At 47.1% G+C, this 20,073-nt stretch overlaps 1 protein-coding gene across 1 annotated transcript in view; it reads left to right on the top strand.

Annotated features, from left to right (window-relative positions):
• ddah1 (dimethylarginine dimethylaminohydrolase 1) overlaps positions 1-19,759 on the top strand; it is a 126,948-nt gene extending 107,189 nt beyond the window's left edge. Inside the window, exons 5-6 of the mRNA XM_069939401.1 lie at positions 9,122-9,265; positions 16,639-19,759. Of these exons, the coding sequence (XP_069795502.1) occupies positions 9,122-9,265; positions 16,639-16,749 (255 nt within the window). The 3' untranslated portion in view covers positions 16,750-19,759. The remainder of the gene's footprint in view (positions 1-9,121; positions 9,266-16,638) is intronic.
• Positions 19,760-20,073: the final 314 nt, after the last annotated feature.

The raw sequence follows: 20,073 nt of genomic DNA, 5'->3' as shown, positions 1-20,073 counted from the left end.
TCGTATTATCTGTCTTATTCCTTATCAACCTTGAGCTGGGTGACTGGATGGACATTTGAGATTGAAGGCAGCACATTGGTTAAATACAGGCTCTTCTGGCTAAGGATAGGAAGTCAACTTCCCGAAAGGATTGGAGTCTCAAGAAGCACAGGGCACTGCCTCAGAATAAAAGGGCGTCCATCTTCTGTCAAGAGGGGGGTGAATCTGTGGAATTTGTTGCCGCAGACGGCTGAGGAGGCCAGGTCTTCGGAACTTAAAGCAGAGGTTGATAGGTTCTACTGCTATTACAGTGCCAGAGACCCATGTTCGAATCCCAATCTGTCTGTAAGGACTTTGTACGTTCTCCCTCTATCTGCGTGGGGTTTCCCTGGAGGCTCTGGTTTCCTCCCACCCTCCAGAACGTACGGGGATTGTAGGCCAAAAGGGCCTGCTACCGTGCAGCCATGATTCAAATGGGGGGGCCAGACCTAATGGGCCGAATAGCTGAATTTTGCTCCTCTCTCTCTTATGGTGCAAGGACACCTTTACTGGTTTTCGTACTTACATTCCCATGTATTATTTAATTTACCGAATTTACTGGAATTGAACAAGTTTTGAAATTAATAACCCACTTTTAAAAAAAAGTCAAATTGTCAAACCCTCTTGCATTGTCCTCTCCACTGACGCAAGTTTGATCCTGACCCCAGCTCTGCCTGTATGGAATTTGCATGTTCTCCCCGTGACCGCGTGGGTTTGCCCCAGGACTCCAGTTTCCCCTCACGTACCAAAGATCTCGGGGGTTAATTGGCCGCTGTGGATTGCCCCAGCGTGGGTGGAGAATGTGTGGGGAGTTGATGGGAATTAAACGGGATCAGTGGAAATGGGTTGTTGGTGGACCACATAGAATTGATGGGCCAAAGGGCCTTCTCTCTCCTGAAACATCAGAAAGTTTTGCAACTGTTAGTGTGCAAAATATCAAAATGTTTATGAGTCCAAATAGCCGGCCATGTGTTATCAGTGTGTGTTGACGTCAGTGTGTGTTGAGCACGTGATTCTGGTTTTTAAACATTGTGTAGGTGATGAAGAGTAAGTCCATTTGATTCACTCAAATAGGCTTTGCGTGGCTATTTTGTCACGTCCACTGATATCCCAATGGCCACCTACTGACATTTTTCCACACCTTGATGGAGGGCTCAAGCCTGAAATGTCAGTTCCGTATCTTTATTGCATAAAGGACACTGTTTGACTTGCTGAATTTCTCCAGAATTGGAGAAATTTTACTTCATATCCTTCCCCCAATAGGAAAGTTTGCCAGAAATCCCACTGGCTGCTACCTTGACAGCTTCGTCACCCAACCTCTGTGACACAGCATATCTTGTCTGGCCCCGAAGCTCTGGAATTCTCTCTCTCAACATTCTGCATCCCTCTCCCTCCCTTTTTACCCCCCCCCCCCGAAAAAGCTTGTACTGAAGGCAACAGCATTTAAAAATAAGTTGAGAATAAATAAGTCCAAAGTTTTCTTGTGGCCAAAGACTTATCGGGAGAGTCCCAGGGTAGAGGTTGATGGCCACCTGTCCTGATCTCTCCATCTTGTCCTGGTGTCGGATTCAGTTTGCTAACACTTCAGTGAACATAATTTTACTACATGAAATATACACTACATATTATTAATTTAATTTTAATTTAGAAATACAGAACAATAACAGGCCCGTCCAGCCTCGAGCCCACGCTGTCCAATTACAGCCACGAGACTCGCCCCACCAGGTTCAAGAACAGCTGCTTCCCCTCCACTATCAGACTCCTCAACAACAAACTCATTCAGGGCCTCATTTAAGGACTCTCACTTTGCACTTTATTGATATTTTTTCTTTTCTTTATGTTGCACAGTCAGTTTACATTTCTTTATTTGTTTACACGTGTACCTTGGGTACAGTTTTTTTTTGCATTACCAATAAGTGGTTAAATTCTGCCTGGCCCACAGGAAGAAGAATCTCAGGGTTGTCTGTGATGTCGTATATATGTTCTGACAATAAATCTGAATCAGAATTTATTGTCTTGAACAAGTCACAAAATTTGTTGTTTTGCGGCTGCATCACAGGACAAACATTCATATAAACCCCCTTACAAAAAGTAAGTAAAAAGAGTGCACGAAAAGTAAGGCAGGGTCTTTGGTTCACTGGTCATTACGGAATCTGATGGCAAGCGGGGAAGAAGCTGTCCTTGTGCCGCTGGGTGATCGTCTTTAGGCTCCTCTACCTTTTCTCCGATGGTAGCAGAGTGAAGAGGGCATGGCCTGGGTGGTGGGGGTCTTTGAGGATAGAGGCTGCCAATGGAGTGAAGTCTGGTGCCTGTGACGTCGCAGGCTGAGTTGACAACCCTCTGGGATTTATTATTGCCCTGCGAGTTGTAGCCTCCATACCAGACAGTGATGCAATCAGTCAGAATGCTCTCCCCAGTCCACCTGTAGAAGTTTTTGAGAGACCGAATCTCCTCAGACACTTCACAAAGTATAGCCACTGGCGAAGCCTTCTCCGTGATTGCATCGACATGAGGGCTCCAGGACAGATCCTCGGCGATGTTGACAGCCAGGAATTTGAAGTTGTTGACCCTCTCCACTACTGAGCCCTCGATGAGGACTGGAATCTGAAATCTACTAACCCCATTCATCTTGGGAACGTGGGAGGAAACTGGAGCGCCCAAAGGAAGCCCACGTGGATCACAGGGAGACCGTATGGACAGGCAGCGCTGGATTCGAACGCTGGCACTGTGAGCTCTGCACTAACCTTGCTGCCCATGTGATTTTTAATCTGTACACAGAAAACTGATGCAGCAGGAGCGTGAGAATTATTTTCTATTTATTTTCTTTTGAATTTCTTTGCGATCCCAGCTGGGAGATTGGTCTGCGACTGGCCTGAAGCTGTGCCAGACACAGCAGCCTCCAGACTCGTTGGTGCCTTCTCTATTCTCGTTTTATTTTAATACCCCCCCAGCACCCTTTTTTTACATACAAACGTTATTTGAAACTACAACATTATAAAACACACACACACCTACAACTAAAAACCATCATTAATGTGGCAAAAGCCCGTGAGAGGCAGTAACACACCACCTCTTTATTACATAGTATTTCACATCAAATTAAAGCACGATTTTCACCATCGACCACACGCATGATCCCTTGGGGGGGGGGGGCCACCATTCCCAAAACTTCCCACTATCGAGAACATCTACAGAGAATGCTGCCGTCAGAGAGCAGCAGCGATCATCAGGGACCCACACCACCCAGCACAAGCTCTGTTCTATCAGGAAAGAGGTATCGGTGCCACAAGTCTCACACCACCAGGTTCAGGAACAGTGTTTCCTCCACCATCAGACTCCACAACCACAACGTCAATCAGGGACTCATTTACAGACTCTTAATTGTGCACGTTATTGATTTTCTTTGTTCCTTCTGTGTTGCACATTCAGTTTGTTTACATTCATTATCTGTTTACATTTCTTTATTTGTTTACACGTGTACATTGAGTCAGTTTTTTTTGGCTCTACCAATAATTGGTAATTCTGCCTGGCCCACAGGAAAAAGAATCTCAGGGTTGTATGTGATGTCAGGTGTGTACTTCGACAATAACTCTGAAATCTGAAGGCAGTCAACTCGCCCCACCCCCTCGACCACTCTCCCCACCTTGACCCATGAATGTCCAGCTTGGCCAGGCCCAACAACAACCCCACAAGGAGATCCTCCGAACTTCCCCACCTCCCTCTGCACCGGGCGGCCGTAGATCAGGAGCGTGGGGCTGAAGTGCAGCCAGAACTTGAAGCATCATCCACTTCAGGTGGGTGAAGAGGGGCTGTGACCTCACGCACGCCTCAAAAAACTGTGGTGCAGCGTCTCCTCCCGCCCGCAGACGTGACAGGCGGCCCTCCCCTCCACATCCTGAAACGTCGTGACGTTAGGTGAACTAAATTAAGGGCACCTCTCAGTTTACCTTGCATACACCCCGCTCCCTAAGCTCTCCATTCAGTCAGATCACTTCATGTTGAGATTAAATTAACTGTGATGGGAGAGCCTTACTACCCAGTGACAAAGCATGGAAGAAGCCGTTTGGCCCAGTCCAACCCTAATGGCATTCTGGGCAAGTCCCATTTGCCTGCTGTTGGTCCCTATCCCTCCAAACCTTTCCTCCCCATAAATCTGTCCAAAAGCCTTTAGTTGTTACTGGACCTGCCTTCCTCTGGCAGCTCACTCCAGATCTGGACCAGCCTGTGAGGAGAAAGGTGCCCCAGGCTTGCAGAGTCTGGCCCGAAACATCGGCCTTTCCTTTATTTCCCCATGGGTGCTGTCATGATGTAATCACGAAGAAGGCCCACCAGTGGCTATACTTTGGGAGGTGCTTGAGGAGATTTGGTACGTCACCGAAGACCCTCAAAAAACTTCTACAGGTGGTGAGCATTCTGGCTCATTGCATCATTGTCTGGTATGGAGGCGCCAAAGCTCAGGGCAAGAAAAAACTCAGGAGGATGGTTAACTCGGTCTGTGGCATCACAGGCACCAGACTTCACTCCATCGAGGACGTCTACATGAGGCAGTGTCTTAAGAAACCAGCCTCTGTCCTCAAAGTCCCCCACCACCACTCAGGCCAGGCCCTCTTCACTCTGCTACCATCGGGAAAAAGGTACATGAGCTTAAAGACGAGCACTCAGCGGCACAAGGACAGCCAGGAATTTGAAGTCGTTGACCCTCTCCACCACTGAGCCCTCGATGAGGACTGGAATCTGAAATCTACTAACCCCATTCATCTTGGGAACGTGGGAGGAAACTGGAGCGCCCAAAGGAAGCCCACGTGGGTCACAGGGAGAACATATGGACGTTCTTCCCCTCCGCCATCAGATTCCGGAATGGTCAACGAACCAAAGGCACTGCCTGACTTTGACTTTTCGTTCACTATTTTTATTTACTGTTGTGAGGTGATTTTCACTGTGAATGCTGCCTCAAATCAATGAATTTCGTGACTTGTTCTTGACAAGAAGTTCTGACCCTGATGCTGCTCATATTTCCGGCAGAGTGTGTGTTGCTCCAGATTCTGATCTAGAGGGTGGGGGAAGTTGTGGAGAGGGAGGTGTTGGAAACACAGCCACTCAAAGCCTTCCTATTGGGTGAGGGTTTGAAGATAAATACTCTACAAGATTACGGCGAAGAGAGGGAGAGATTGGATTGCTCTCCAGGGTGGGTTGAAATAAAATGGCGGAGCTGCAGTGACGGCAGCACCCTGCCGCTGGGAGAGCGAGGAGGGAAGACAGTGCAGCTTTGAAAGGTTCGACTGTCCAGTCCTATTGCTGGCAGATCCATACAGCCGTTAAATGCCGGCCGTTTTTTTAAACTAAAATCGTGGTGTCTGGGCCCAAGATGGCGGAGTCTGTGCTGGGCGGCGGCCTCGAGAGGGAGCAGACTCTTGGGAACAGTGGACCGATGCGGGGCACCAGAAACAGGAGAACACCCCTCCCCACCTCCCTCCTCACCTCTCCGTTGAGAAGGAGAAGCATGGGATATAACCCTACAGGATGGCGACTATGGCAGCGGACCAACGAGGGGTTCAGGAGTTGAGGAGACCCAAACAGGCTCAGGCGACTTGCGGTCGGGGACCTGCACGGGCAGCTGGAGACCAGCTTGTGGGAACCAGGTATTGGATCCGGCATTCGAGAAGGTGCTGAAGGCGAGAAGGGCTCCCAAAATGGCTCAGGCGCTGATGGTGTCGGAGGTTCAGACCTGGAGCTCGGGCAGCCAATGGATCGAACAGGAGTTTGTGCGGCTGTGGGAGTACCAGAGGTAAATCCACGGGATACTCAGTGACACTGAAGGGACTCCCTTTGGCTTCTCCTTCTCTCGTACTGTAAGGGATGCCGGGCATTGTTCATGGAAGCTCGTATCTTGGCCATGGAAAGCAGAAGTGGAAGGGGGTTTCTCTAACAGGAGATCTGTGACCAGTGGTGCTCCACAGGGACCTCTGTTCTTTATAAAACATGTGGATGAGTTTGATGCAAATGTAGAAAAAACACAATTCTGGAGAAACTCAGCAGGTCAAACCTAAAATAGCAAAGGTAGATATACAGAACCAATGTTTTGGGCTTGAGCCCTTCATCAGGGTAAAAGCAAAATGTAGGATAAAGGGGGAGGAGCACGGTCCCGCAGGCAGGAGGTCATAGGTGCAAATGGGGGAGGAGGGATGGCTCTGTAAGAGGGAAAGGGGTGGTGGAGTCAGAAGGAGAGTGAGGAGTGGTCTAACAGAAACCAGAGAATTTGCTGTTAATGCCATCGGCTGGGGAGAGCCCAGATGAAATTTGAGGTGTCACTGCTCCAGTTTACAGGTTGTCCTGGCTTGACAGTACATAAGGCCATGGACAGACAGGCCAGCGTGGAATTGAAATGGTTGGCCACTGGGAGATCCCCGTTGTTGATGGTGCTCTGCGAAGCGGTCTCCCAGTCTGCACCCAGTCTCCCCAATGTGGAGGAGACCACAATGGGAGCACCGGATGCAGGAGATAACACAATTGTGGCTTCACTCAGAAGGATTGTTTGGGCCCCAAGTGATGGTGAGGGAGGAGGTGTGGACCCAGGTGGGGCACCTCCTGCCGCCACGGGGCAAGGTGCCAAGAGGGCGATTGGTGGGGAGGGATGGGCCGACAAGGGAGTGACGGAGGGAGCGGTCCTTACTGAAGAAGGAGAAGGGAGGAAAGGGGAAGATGTGTCTGGTGGTTGGATCATGTTGTAAGTGCCAGAAATTCCGGTGGATAATGTGTTGGATGCGGAGGTTGGTGGGGACAAGGGGAATCCTGAGTTTGTTGAGTCAGGGGGCAGAGGGGGCCAGGGTAGATGAGCGGGAAATGGAGGAAATGCGTGTAAGGCATGAGTTGATGGTGATGGAGGGGTAGCCACGTTTTCAGAGCCAGAGGGTCATCAAGGATAATCTGGCATTGAATCCCTCATCCTGGGTGCAGATGGGACGGTGACGGAGGAATTGAGAGCAAGGAATGGAATCCTTACGGGGATAGGGTGGGTAGAGGTGTAGTCAAGGCAGCTGTGTGTAGCGTAGATAAAAGCTCACACTCGACTGGAGGGAGAACTAACGCTTTTATTAGCTTACAACACGTGGGGTTCATGAGCAGGCTTCAGAGGGGTTCTGGGTTTAGGTGGGAAACCAGGATTATATACGGGCCCCCGGGGGAGGAGCCGGGAGGCGGGACCAGTCGTCAATGCAGCACACTTCTAGTGAATCGTAGTTCACTACACTGTGGGAATTGGTGGGGCTTGCAGATGATATGAAAATTTGTTTTTGTGGGGAGTTGTCAAAAGCCACAGCAGGACATCCATCTTTTGGAGGAAGCTGGAGTTTAATCCGGATGCATGTAAGGCGTTACATGGTGGGAGGTCCCCTGTTAGAGGAAAGTGTGCAGTAAATTACAGGACCCTGAGGGGGATGAATGGACAGCGGGCCTTGGGGTGAAGTCCACAGCTCCCTGAAATGGCAACACAAGTGGTAGGGAGGTAAAGAAGTCTGGCTCGGTTGGTGTAGTGCTTAATGCAATGTCTTTGCAGCGCCAACAATCTGGGTTCGAATCCCGCTCTGTCTGTAATGAGTTTGTACGTTCTCCTGGTGTCTGCGTGGGTTTTCCCCAGGCCTCTGGTTTCCTCCCACCCTTAAAAACATATCGGGGGTTGTAGGTTAATTAGGCGGCATGGGCCGAAAGGGCCTGTTTGTCTAAAAGTTTTGTTTTTTATAAAGACATTTCAATGTAGTTGTAACAACAAAAACATTTTTCAAAGCCCAGAGTACATGTTTCAATATACCTACAAGGCTAAAACTTGATGCTCATTGACTTTTTCAACCTTCTAATGCGCTGTCCCCCCACCACCGTCCCCCCACCATCACTGCCACCACTCCGGATGACACTGATTTGCGCCAATTCAGCAACGGGGAAGAAGCTGTCCTTGTGTCGCTGAGTGCTCAACTTCAGGCTCCCGTACCTTTTCCCTGATGGTAACAGAGTGTAGAGGGCATGGCCTGGGTGGGGGGGAGGGGGTCCCTTGAGGATAGAGGCTGCTGTCTTGAGATGCTGCCTCTTGTAGATGTTCTCGATGATGTCTGATGCCCGTGATATCACAGACTGGGTCAACAAATCTATAGTCTTTATCTGTCCTGTGCTTTGGCGCCTCCAAACCAGACAGTGATGCAAACAAACAGGATACTCTCCACACTACACTCGTGCACTCTTTATTTATTGTTGTGAGGTGGTTTATATGAATGTTTGCCCTGTGAAGCTGCTGCAAAACAAGGAATTTTGTGACATGTTCATGACAATAAATTCTGATTCTGATATGTCTAAATTTAAATTTAGCTACTACCACAAGAGTGTCTATATTACTTAGTTCACTATGACAGCAGAGTGGGAGTTTCTGTAATTATTCCTGGTTATCCTGAATTCTGCAGACCAGTGAGAAACTTTGCTCCAACTGCTACACTAACCGGGTATGGTTATCACAAGGCTGTTACTGCACCAGCAACTCAGGATCAAATCCGCGCCGTCTGTCAGAAGTCAGCACATTCTCCCCGTGTCTGCGTGGGTTTCCTCCCTCCGTTCAGAATGTATGGGATTTGAAGGTTAATTGGATGGAACCCAGCTTTAATGGCTAGGTGTTAAAGAAATAAATATCAAGCCAAAGATGAAGCGGTTTGCATCATGTTCTCATTGTAATATTACATGTAATTGCCTTCTGCCTGCTGTAGGGCAAAGATTCACCAGTCGTGTCACCCAGCATCCCTTACGGTCAGAGAAAGAGAAGCAAAGGAGAGTCCCTTCAGAGTCACCCGAGTGTTCGTGGATTCACCTCCCACAGCCTCTGCAGCCGCACGGACTCCTGTTCAATCCATCGGCGCCCGAGCTCCAGGACCAAATTGCTGACCCGATCTGGAAGCTTTTAGCACCCAAGGCCCTTCGGGATCCCTTCTTGCCCTCAGCAACCTCTTGAGTCCTGGTTCTGCGAGTCCCTTGCCCACACATCGCTGACCGCCTGCAGCCTGCGTAGGTCCTTCAGCTGCTGTCCCTCTGTTTAGATCATGGGTTTGATGTGTGTTGCTTTGCTCAACAGAACATGCAGGAGATGAGTGAACATCATTATGACAAGCTCACTCTGCCAGACGATGAGGCTGCAAATTGTGTTTACCTCAACACACCAGAGAAGGGCCACGTCCTCCTGCATCGAACTGCTGAGGAATTCCCAGAGAGTGTCAAGGTATGATCACCCCTCGTGTGGATGGGCAATTTGGCGCTCTCTCTCTCTCTCTCTCTCTCTCTCCCCCTCTCTTTCTCTCTCTCTCTCTCTCTCTCTCTCCACACTCTCTTCCACTCTGCCTCCCCCTTATCTCTCCCCCTCTCAATCTCTCTCTCCCTCTCCTTCTCTTCCTCTCTCTCCCTCTCCCTTCTTTCCCTCTTTCTCTCCCTCCCCATCTCTCCCCCTTTCTCTCTCTCCACTCTCTCTCTCTCCCTCTTTCTGGCCCACTCTCTCTGTCTCCCCTTCTACCTCTCCCTCTCTCTATCTCCCTCCTCTCTTCCCTCTTTCTTTCTCCCTCCCTCCCCTCTTTCTCTCCCTCCCACTCTCTCTCCCCCCCTTTCTCTCTCCACCCTCTCTCTCTCTCCCCCTTTCCCCCTTTCTAGCCCACCCATTTCTCTCTCTCTCTCTCTCTCTCCCTCTGACTCCCCCCTCTGTCTCCCCCTCTCTCTCTCCCCCTCTCATTCTCTTTTTCTCTCTCTCTCTCACTCTCTCGTAAGAAACCAATGTCTTGTGATAAGGGATCAGAGACCATCAAACACAGCTCAGTCCATCAGGCAAACCATTTCCCTCCATCTGTACCTCCTGGAGACCTGCTGATGTATTAAAGGGCATATCCATCCTATGGGCAGGGGATCCACCCCATCTTGGTCTCACCTCAGCTCTGTTGCAGCAATACCGTGGATCTCCCATTCACCACCCATTTCAATTCTCCATCCTATTCCCTTGCCGACACGTCTGTCCATGGTCTCATGCTCTGCCAGACTGAGACCACCCGCAAATTGGAGGAACAACACCTCATCTTCTGTCTGGGTCCCATCCAACCGGATGGCATTAACATCAACTTCTCTGGTTTCCATTAAACACCACCCTCCAGCTATCTCCTTTCCTCTCTCTCTTTTCCCTTTTCAGTATGTCTCCTTTCACAGAGCCCAAAACTACACCCCCCCTATAAATTCTCACTTTTCTCCTGTCCTCTGAATTTAAAAAAAATTTAGACATAGATCTCGATAACAGGCCCAATTACACCTCATTCACCTACATCCTGCTACATTCTGAATAGTGGGAGGAAACTGGAGCCCCTGGAGAAAACCCACGCAGACACGTACAAACTCCTTACAGACAGCGCGGGATTCGAACCCTGGCCCCGATCACTGGCACTGTAATGACATTGAGCTAACCACTACGTCCAACTAACACCTGCTGTCTGTGGGTCTGTCCTCCTCTCCCTGCCCCTCCTTCCCTTCTCCCCAGCCTTTTAATTCAGGCACCTGCCTTCTTTTTACTCATACCTTGAAGAAAGCCTCAGGCCTGAAACATTTGTTTCATATCTTTACCTCCTATGGATACTGTGAGACCTGCTGAGTTCCTCTGTGTTTTAACACCCTCCTGTTGGACAGGAGGTGCATGACCTGGAACCTCCAGGTGAATTTCCATCAGATCTCACACTGGCAAAAGATGATGCCTCTGCACTGTCTTTTTCACTCCATTTCTCTCTAACCCTTGCAAGATTTGACCATTGTTACTACTCTCTTAATTTTGAATTTACCAGTTATTAATTTTTTAAAATTGAATTTAGACTTACAGCACGGTAATAGGCCATTTCAGCCCACGAGTCCATGCCGCCAAATTACACCCAACTAAGCTACTACCTCCGGTACATTTCGAACAGTGGGAGGAAACTGGAGTCCCCGGGGAAAACCCAGGTAGACATGGGGAGAACGTACAAATTCCTTTCAGACAGCATGAGATTCGAACCCCATTTGCTGGCGCTGTAATGGCATTGCGTGACCGCTACGCTAACCATCCCACGCCCCTAATTACAACACTGTTACAGCGCCAGCATCTGGGGTTCGAATCCCACACTGTCTGTAAGGAGTTTGTACATTCTCCACAAGTCTGCTTGGGTTTTCTCCAAGGGCTCCAGTTTCCTCTCAGCATTCTAATGTACCAGGGGTTGTAGGTTAATTGGGTGTGCAGCTAAACACAGCTCGATCCGCATCATCAAGTTTGCTGACGACACGACCGTGGTGGGCCTGATCAGTAAGAATGAGGAGTCAGTGTACAGAGATGAGGTGCAGTCGCTAACGGACGGTGCAGAGCCATCAACCTGTATCTGAACGTTAAAAAAAGAAATGGTTGTCAACTTCAGGAGGGCCTGGGGAGTCCACGCTCCACTGTTGAGGTTGTCAAGAGTATCAGGTTCCTTGGAGTGCACTTGGTGGAGAACCTCACCTGTTCCCTTAACACCAGCTCAATAGCCAAGAAAGCCCAGCAGCGTCTCTACTTCCTGCGAAGGCTGAGGAAAGTCTATCTCCCACCCTCCATCCTCACTACGTTCTACAGAGGATGTATTGAGAGCATCCTGTGCAACTGCATCACCGCCTGGTTTGGAAGCTGGACCACCTCGGACCGCATTACCCTGCAGAGGAGAGTGAAGTCAGAGGAAAAGAACCCTGGGGTACCTCTTCCTACCATGAAGGACATTTACAATTCTCGATCCAGGCGAAAGGCAATAAACATTGTGAAGGACTCCACACACCCCTTGTGTAAACTGTTCTCCCTTATGTCCAGATTGGGAAACAGATTTTTACCCCAAGCCATCAGGCTCCTGAACTCCCAGAACAGATGTGGATAGTGAACCATGGACTGTAGACAACACTTTCCAAGTTCTAGTAATTTTCAATTCCAAAACATGTCATCTTCTAAGAAACGTAAGCTTCGATGTTCCGAATTACAACCTTATCACTCCAATAAGCCAAACTTCATAGTGGAAGTTTTATGTAGCCTTTAATTAGTTGATATAACCATTTTGCATAACTTCGCATTGAGATTTTCATAATGATATATAAATGAAACATTCGATGATAAGCCGATGAATTCAAAAAGAATTTCCATGCTTACGCCTCCTCCATGATTCTTCGAAGACAACATTCTCTTTCATGAGAATGTTGACAGGATTTCAGGGTCTGAGTTACAGGGAAAGGTTGTGCAGACTGGGGCTTTTTTCTCTGGAGTGTAGAAGATTGAGAGGGGACTTGATAGAGGTGTTTAAGATTTTAAAAGGGACAGACAGAGTAAACGTGGATAGGCTTTTTCAATTAAGAGTGGGGGAGATTCAAACTAGAGGGCATGGTTTAAGATTGAAAGGGGAAAATTATAAGGGGAACATGAGGGGAAATTTCTTTACGCAGAGGGTGGTGGGGATGTGGAATGAGCTTCCAACAGACGTGGTTGAGGCGGGATCATTGGTTACGTTTAAGGAAAGACTGGATCGTTACATGGATAGGAGAGGACTGGAGGGGTATGGACCGGGTGCTGGTCAGTGGGACTAGGAGGGTGGGGATTTGTTACAGCATGGACTAGTAGGGCCGAACTGGCCTGTTCTGTGCTGTAAGTGGTTATATGGTTATATGAACGCAAGCTCCCTGTTCGCCCAGAGATTACAACGTATGACATTGTAGTAACTATGGTATCTCGACAAACAACAATCTTTCTTAAAGAGATAGTCATAAAATTAACAAAAATCAAAAACACAACCTTTTAACCTTAACATGTATACGTCTCAATGCCTTAATATTTTAAAGTGTTAACTGCTTTCCTAACTTCTATTTTATGTAAGTATGCTCCTTGGTCCTGGAGAAACACTATCTCATCTTTACTGTGTGAGCATGGTATGAACGATAAATAAAATTGATGTAATTGGGCGGCACGGGCTCGTGGGCCAAAAGGGCCTGTTGCTGTGCTGTATGCTTAAATTTAAAATTTAAATTTATTTTATTACTTCACTCTCTGCTATGTGATCGCCTGAATACCAAGCAAAACAAAGCTTTTTTATATATCTTGGTGCACGTGGAAATGAACAATTCAATGCAGCCGTGTAGGATTACAACCTGAAATCGTTCGAAATCTAGAGGCCAAGGGCAGACAGTGGAGAAAGTGGTTCATTGCTGCCTTCTCAATACAGTGACAGCTGGCCTTGCCTGCAATGTCACCATCTTATTCACAAGTCCAGCCTTGTATTTGGCTCGTTGGTCAACAAACTCAGATTTGATCCCAAAGTTTGCAGCTTCCAGTCCCACTGTCAGAGACTGAAAGATGGAAATTTCAGCCACACGTTCTGTGCAGTGCTGAGGGTGTATTCTCTCTTACTGTTGAGTGTCCAAAGTGGGTGTATGAGTTTACAAGTTGGTTGATGAGGCCAGTGGGAAGTCCACAGGAGCGGAGGCTGCCTGACGGTTGGGGGTGGGTCCAGAAGGGAGCTTGCGATGGTATCTGCTTCTTCCACCACTTAACCTGGGCTTCTGACACACAGAGAAGAAAGTGCCTAAAGGCATCTTCTGCACCTTAAATGGTTATCTCAGGAGGCAATGGGGAATCTTTTTTTATCAATGAGCTTGCAATTCCTCCCTGAAATGAGTTGACCCTTCCAGTGGAGCAGGCGTCAACAGTGGAGAGTCGGAGAAGGAGGGGAGATTTGATAGATATATACAAAATTATGACGGGTAGAGAACCATTCAACATTACAGCACAGATACAGGCTCCTTCGGCCCTTCTACTCTGTGCCGAACCATTTTTTTCTGCCTAGTTCTACTGACCTGCACCCAGTCCATATCCCACCATACCCCTCCCATCCATGGGCCTGTCCAAATTCTTCTTAAATGTTAAAATTGGTCCCACATTCACCACTTCAGCTGGCAGCTCATTCCACACTCCCACCACTCTCTGTGTGAAGATATTCCCCCTCATGTACCCCCTAAACTTTTCCCCTTTGATCCTTAACCCATGTCCTCTGGTTTGTATCTCACTCACCCTCAGTGGAAAAAGTCTGTCTACATTTACTCTATCGGTCCCCCTCATAATTTTAAATACCTCGATCAAATCTCCCCTCATTCTTCTTCACTCCAGGGAATAAAGTCCTAACCTGTTTAACCTTTCCCTGTAACTCAGTTCCTGAAGCCCAGGCAACGTCCTAGTAAATCTTCTCTGCCCTCTTCCTATCTTATTGATATCTTTCCTGTAGTTCAGTGACCAAAACTGCACATAATGTTCCAAATTTGGCCTCACCAATGTCTTGTACAACTTTATCATAACATCCCAGCTCCTGTACTAAATACTTTGATTTATGAAGATGCCAAAAGCTTTCTTTACAACCCTATCCATATGTCTAAATTTAAAAAAATTTAAATTTAAATTTATTCCAATTAAAAAAAAATTTAGACATACATGATAATAGGCCCATTTTGGCCCATGAGTCTGTATCGCCCAATTACCCCTTGTACATTTTGAACAGTGGGAAAAAACAGGTGCCCCCCAGGGAAAACCCCCGCAGACACGGAGAGAATGTGCAAACTCCTCACAGACAGCGCAGGATTGTAGCGTTGTTGCACTAACCAAAAAAAAAATTAATTACAAAAAACGTAGAAACCCCAAACCCCATACCTGCCCCACTCTTCTCATTCCATCTAGCATCTCCCTCACTTAGTCCACCATTCCCATTTCAGTCTGCACAACCACTATGGTCCACCCTCCCCAATCTGGTTCCATCCATCGCCTTCCAGCCTCTGTCTTCACTGTCGCCCTTACTTCCCCCAGATCTGGCACCACCTTTATTTCTTCCTATCTAGTCCCACCCACCATCTTTTGTCTCCAAACTCCCCCCACCCTCCCCTCCCCACTTGGCTTCATCTTCCAATCTTCCAGTACTCCTGCTGTAGTCTTCTCTACATCGGAGAGACCAGACACAAACTGGGAGATTGCTTCGTTGAGCCCCTCGGCTCTCACCACCGCAATAATCTAGGTCACGCATTTCAATTTTTCAATTCCCCATGCTGAAGAACAACACCAATCTTCGTCTGGGCATCCTCCAACCAGACAGCATTAACATCGACCTATAGTTTCCGTTAACACCCCCATCTTGTTCCCACTGTCTCCTTTTCCCTAGTTCTGTCTCTCTCTTCCTTTTTCCCCCTCTCTCCTTTCACGGAGCCAAAATCAATTCTCGCTTTTCCTCTTATTATTTCCAATTCACATCTTTTGTCTGTTGGGGCTGGACTCCTCCCCTCCCATTCTTTCCCCTTCCTCTCCCCAGTCTTTATTCAGACACTTGCCTGCTGAAGAAGGGCTCAGGCCTGAAATGTCGGTAAATATCTTTACCACCTATGGATGCTGTGAGACCATATAGCCATATAACAGTTTATGGCATGGAAACAGGCCATCTTGGCGCTTCAAATCCACGCCAGTTCACTCAAACAACTCTGCTAGATCCCCCTGCCTATTGTCTGCCCATAACCCTCCAACCCTCTCCTATCCATGTATATATCCAGCCTCCACTTAAATGAAAGAATTGACTCTGCCTCAACTATTTCCTCCGGAAGATTATTCCATTCAGCCACCACTCTCTGAGTGAAGAAACATCCTCTAATGTTTCTCCTAAAATTTTGCCCCCTTACCTTCAACTCGTGTCCTCTTGTTTCCACCTCCCCTGCTCTCAGGGGGAAGAGTCTACTTGCATCTGTTCCCTTTCATAATTTTAAACACCTCTATCAAATTCCCTCTCAACCATCTACATTTCAGTGAATAAAGTCCTAACCTCTTCAATCTTTCTGTGTACTCTAGGCATTTTAAGCCAGGCAACATCCTGGTAAATCTGCTCTGTTCTGGCTGTTCTTCCAGCACAAACTGGGAGTTCTTGCCCCATCTCACCCATCACCTCCCTGCCCCGTCTCACCCTTCTCCCACAACCTCTTTGTGCAGAGAACCTTCCCCCCACTCATCTCTCAGTCCTGTTGCAGGGTCTTAACCCAAGTGGTTGACCATCCCCTTCACCTCTACATCTGGTGCCTGACTCATTAGCTTCCTCCAGCACTTGTGTCTTGGCTACAGACCCGTGCATCTCTCTCTCTCTCTCTCTCTCCCTCACGCGCCCGCGCACACACACGTGCGAACACATGCATGCTTGCACACACATGCCCACTCATGCAGACATGCACACACATGCATGAACGTACACACAATCACACCCATACACATGTGCGCGCATATTCATGCTTGCACCACACAGACGCACGCGCGCATGCACACACACACACACGTACACATGCATGCTCGCACATACATGCCCACTCATGCAAGCCTGCGCACAGACATGCATACGCTTGCACAGACATGCATACACACATACACGCACTGACACACATGCGCGTGCGCACATGCATGCTTGGCCCACAGACAGACACACACACACTCACACCCACACCCACACCCACACCCACACCCACACCCACACACACACACACACACCGCTTTTTAAAAACCAATTGCTGTTTGTTTTGCAGGTGTTTGCGAGACTGAAGGACTATGTGCTGATCCCAGTCTCCAACAGCGAACTGGCCAAAGTTGACGGAGGTCTCACCTGTTGCTCCATTCTCCTCAATAAAGGGGTTTGAAAACTTAAAGAATCCAATTAAAAAAAATAAACAGGCTGTTAGTTTTGACAATGTGATCAGAGCATAACAGAATGTGACTGGATTCCATCACTATTTTCTGCTGTTTACTGGTTCCTGTCGTTCACTGTTGGTTAATTAGACTGATTCTTTCTGCCGTCTTGTGATCAAAACTATGTATAACTTTTCTGTGAATGAACTTTCTGCAAAATGATGATAGAACTTTATATAATATATTGCAGATGCTAAAAGGGTCAATTCAATTATCTTCAAATTAATTTATACAGATTTAGTTTAGATATGACAAATGATTTTTTTATTAAGTGAGTTTTGATTTTAATGACTGTGACCTTCTGTGGATAATTTCTGTGAATTTCTTCAGGATATATTTTCCAAGTTATTGAGGGAGAGGGGAAGCTGAATGTCAAACTGGATCCCTGCTTTCATTCCATTTGAGGCGCACACTGTGAAATCACGAACACCTAACTCGTTCGTTATTTCTATACGCTCCAGCCCCCTTTGGTTATCTAATGTTTCTGGATTCCAAAGTACTTTTTTCATGAGGTTAGTCTAGTCCAGTGTTTCTCAATCATTTTTTTGCCACTCGCAAACCACCTTAAGCAATCTCTTATTAATTACAGAACATCCACCTTAAATAATCCCTTACTAACCACAGAGCATCCATCCTATAACATCCACCTTAAATAATCCCTTACTAACCACATAGAATCCTTTAGGATCCACCTTAAGTAATCCCTTACTAACCACAGAGAATCCTATAACATCCACCTTAAATAATCCCTTACTAACCACAGCGCATCCTATAAGGTCCACCTTAAATAATCCCTGACTACCCACAGAGCATCCATCCTATAACATCCACCTTAAGTAATCCCTTACTAACCACAGAGCATCCATCCTATAACATCCACCTTAAGTAATCCCTTACTAACCACAGAGCATTCATCCTATAACATCCACCTTAAGTAATCCCTGACTAACCACAGAACATTCTATAACATCCTCCTTAAATAATCCTTTACTAACCACAGAGCATCCATCCTATAATGTCCACCTTAAATAATCCCTGACTAACCACATAGAATTCTATAGGATCCACCTTAAGCATCCTATGGCATATGTGGGTGGAAAAATGAAAGGTTGAGAACCATTGCTATAGCCTTTTGCCCAGAGACTGTGCCGATGATATCCTTGCACTGAACTTTGTCACAGAAACACCCAGAAGCTTCATCATTGCGCTTTCCTGCAAATGATTTTATGGTGGCTGATTTACCATCCTCTTTAACCTCATTCTCCAGCTTTGTCCCCATATCCATACACAGAAGCAGCCAATTTTGCACACCTTTGGGACCGTGAAGGAATCCTGGATCACCCGGCGTAGTGGGGGTAGGGGGGGGGGAAGGAAAGTCACAAGGGAATGTGCAAACTCTGCACAGACAGCACCAGAGATCAGAAATGAACCCGGGTTGCTGGAGCTGAGAGATAACAGTACCACCCGCTGCTCCATGTCGAGTGTTCCATGACATGAAGTTTTCTTGCTTCGATCACGGTTGCAGCAGACTGAGGAAGTTAATCTAAATGGGTTATTCCAGTGGTTCTCAACCTGTTTTTCTCCCACTCACACACCACCTTAACTAATCCCTTACTAACCACAGAACACTACAGCACAGAAACAGGCCTCTTCGGCCCTTCTAAGTCAGTGCTGAATCATTCCATAGCCCTCTCTCATCCATGTACCTGTCCAAATTCTCCCTAAATGTTAAAATTGAGCCTGCATTCCCCACCTCACCTGGCAGTTCATTCCACACCCCCACCACTCTCTGTGTGAAGAAGTTCCCCCTAAACTTTTCCCCTTTCACCCTTAACCCACGTCCTCTGGTTTGTATCTCACCCACCCTCAGTGGAAAAAGCCGACCCACATTTACTCTGTCTGTCCCCCTCATAATTTTAAATAACTCGATCAAATCTCCCCTCATTCTTCTACGCTCCAGGGAATAAAGTCCTAACCTGTTTAACCTTTCCCTGTAATTCAATTCCTGAAGTCCAGGCAACATCCCAGTAAATCTTCTCTGCCCTCTTTCTATCTTATTGATGTCTTTCCTGTAGTTCGGTGACCAAAACTGCACATAATCCTCCAAATTTGGCCTCACCAATGTCTTATACAACGTTACCATAACATCCCAACTCCTGTACTCAATACTGTGATTTATGAAGGCCAATATGCCAAAAACTTTCTTTACAACCCTGTCCACCTGTGACTCCACTTTCAGGGAATTAAGAATGTATATTCCCAGATCCCTCTGTTCTCCTGCATTCCTCAGTGCCCGACCGTTCACCATGTACGTCCTTTCTTGGTTTGTCCTTCCAAAATGCAACACCTCACACTTGTCTGCATTAAGTCCCATCTGCCATTTCTCAGCCCATTTTTCCAGCTGGTCCAGATCCCTCTGCAACTTTGAAAACCTTCACTGTCCACAACACGTCATCTACAAACTTGCTGATCTAATTTACCACGTATTCATTCAGATCATTGATATAGATGACAAACAACAATGGACCCAGCACCTCCAGTCTGAGAAGCAACCATCCACCACCACTCTCTGGCTTCTCCCATCCAGCCATTGTCGAATTCAGTTCACTACTTCACCATGAATACTGAGCGTCTGAACCTTCCTGTCTCACCTCCCATTTGGGGCCTTGTTAAAGTCCATGTAGACAACATCCACAGCCTTTCCTTCGTCAACTTTCCTGAGTGCCTTCAGTGCTCTGTGGTTAGTAAGGGATTAATTAAGGTGGTGTGAGAGTGGAAAAGGTTGAGAACTAATTTTGCCCTGTGCGTGTGCCGATGTTGTCATTGCACTGAACGTGGTTACAGAAACACCCAGAAGCATCATCAGTTTGCTTTGCTGCAAATGATTTCCTGATGTACTTCTCACTGAACACATTTGCTCCATTGTGATCAAATAAAAATAATTTTCTGCGCTGCATTAAATGTGTTTGGTACATGTTCTTGTGCGATCTGGAACAGTTCATAAGGTTTCAACATCTGACATAGGATTGAAAGGATAAGTTTTGTATTACAGAATATTTTGATAATAAAATTGGAATTGAACTCCAGGCAAGTCTGTTAGAACATGATAGCACAAGACAGGCCCTTCAGCCCTTGATGTTGTGCCAACCCATATATTCCTTCCTAAAAAAAATGTACTAAACCCTCCCTACCCCATAACCCTCTATTTTTCTTCCATTCATGTGCTTACCTAAGAGTCTCTTAAATGTCCCCAATGTTCCAGCCTCCACCACCAT

This window comes from Narcine bancroftii, chromosome 5 (assembly GCF_036971445.1).
Source record: "Narcine bancroftii isolate sNarBan1 chromosome 5, sNarBan1.hap1, whole genome shotgun sequence".
Classification (NCBI taxonomy): Eukaryota; Metazoa; Chordata; class Chondrichthyes; order Torpediniformes; family Narcinidae; genus Narcine; species Narcine bancroftii.
This window is presented reverse-complemented; position numbering and strand designations above follow the sequence as displayed.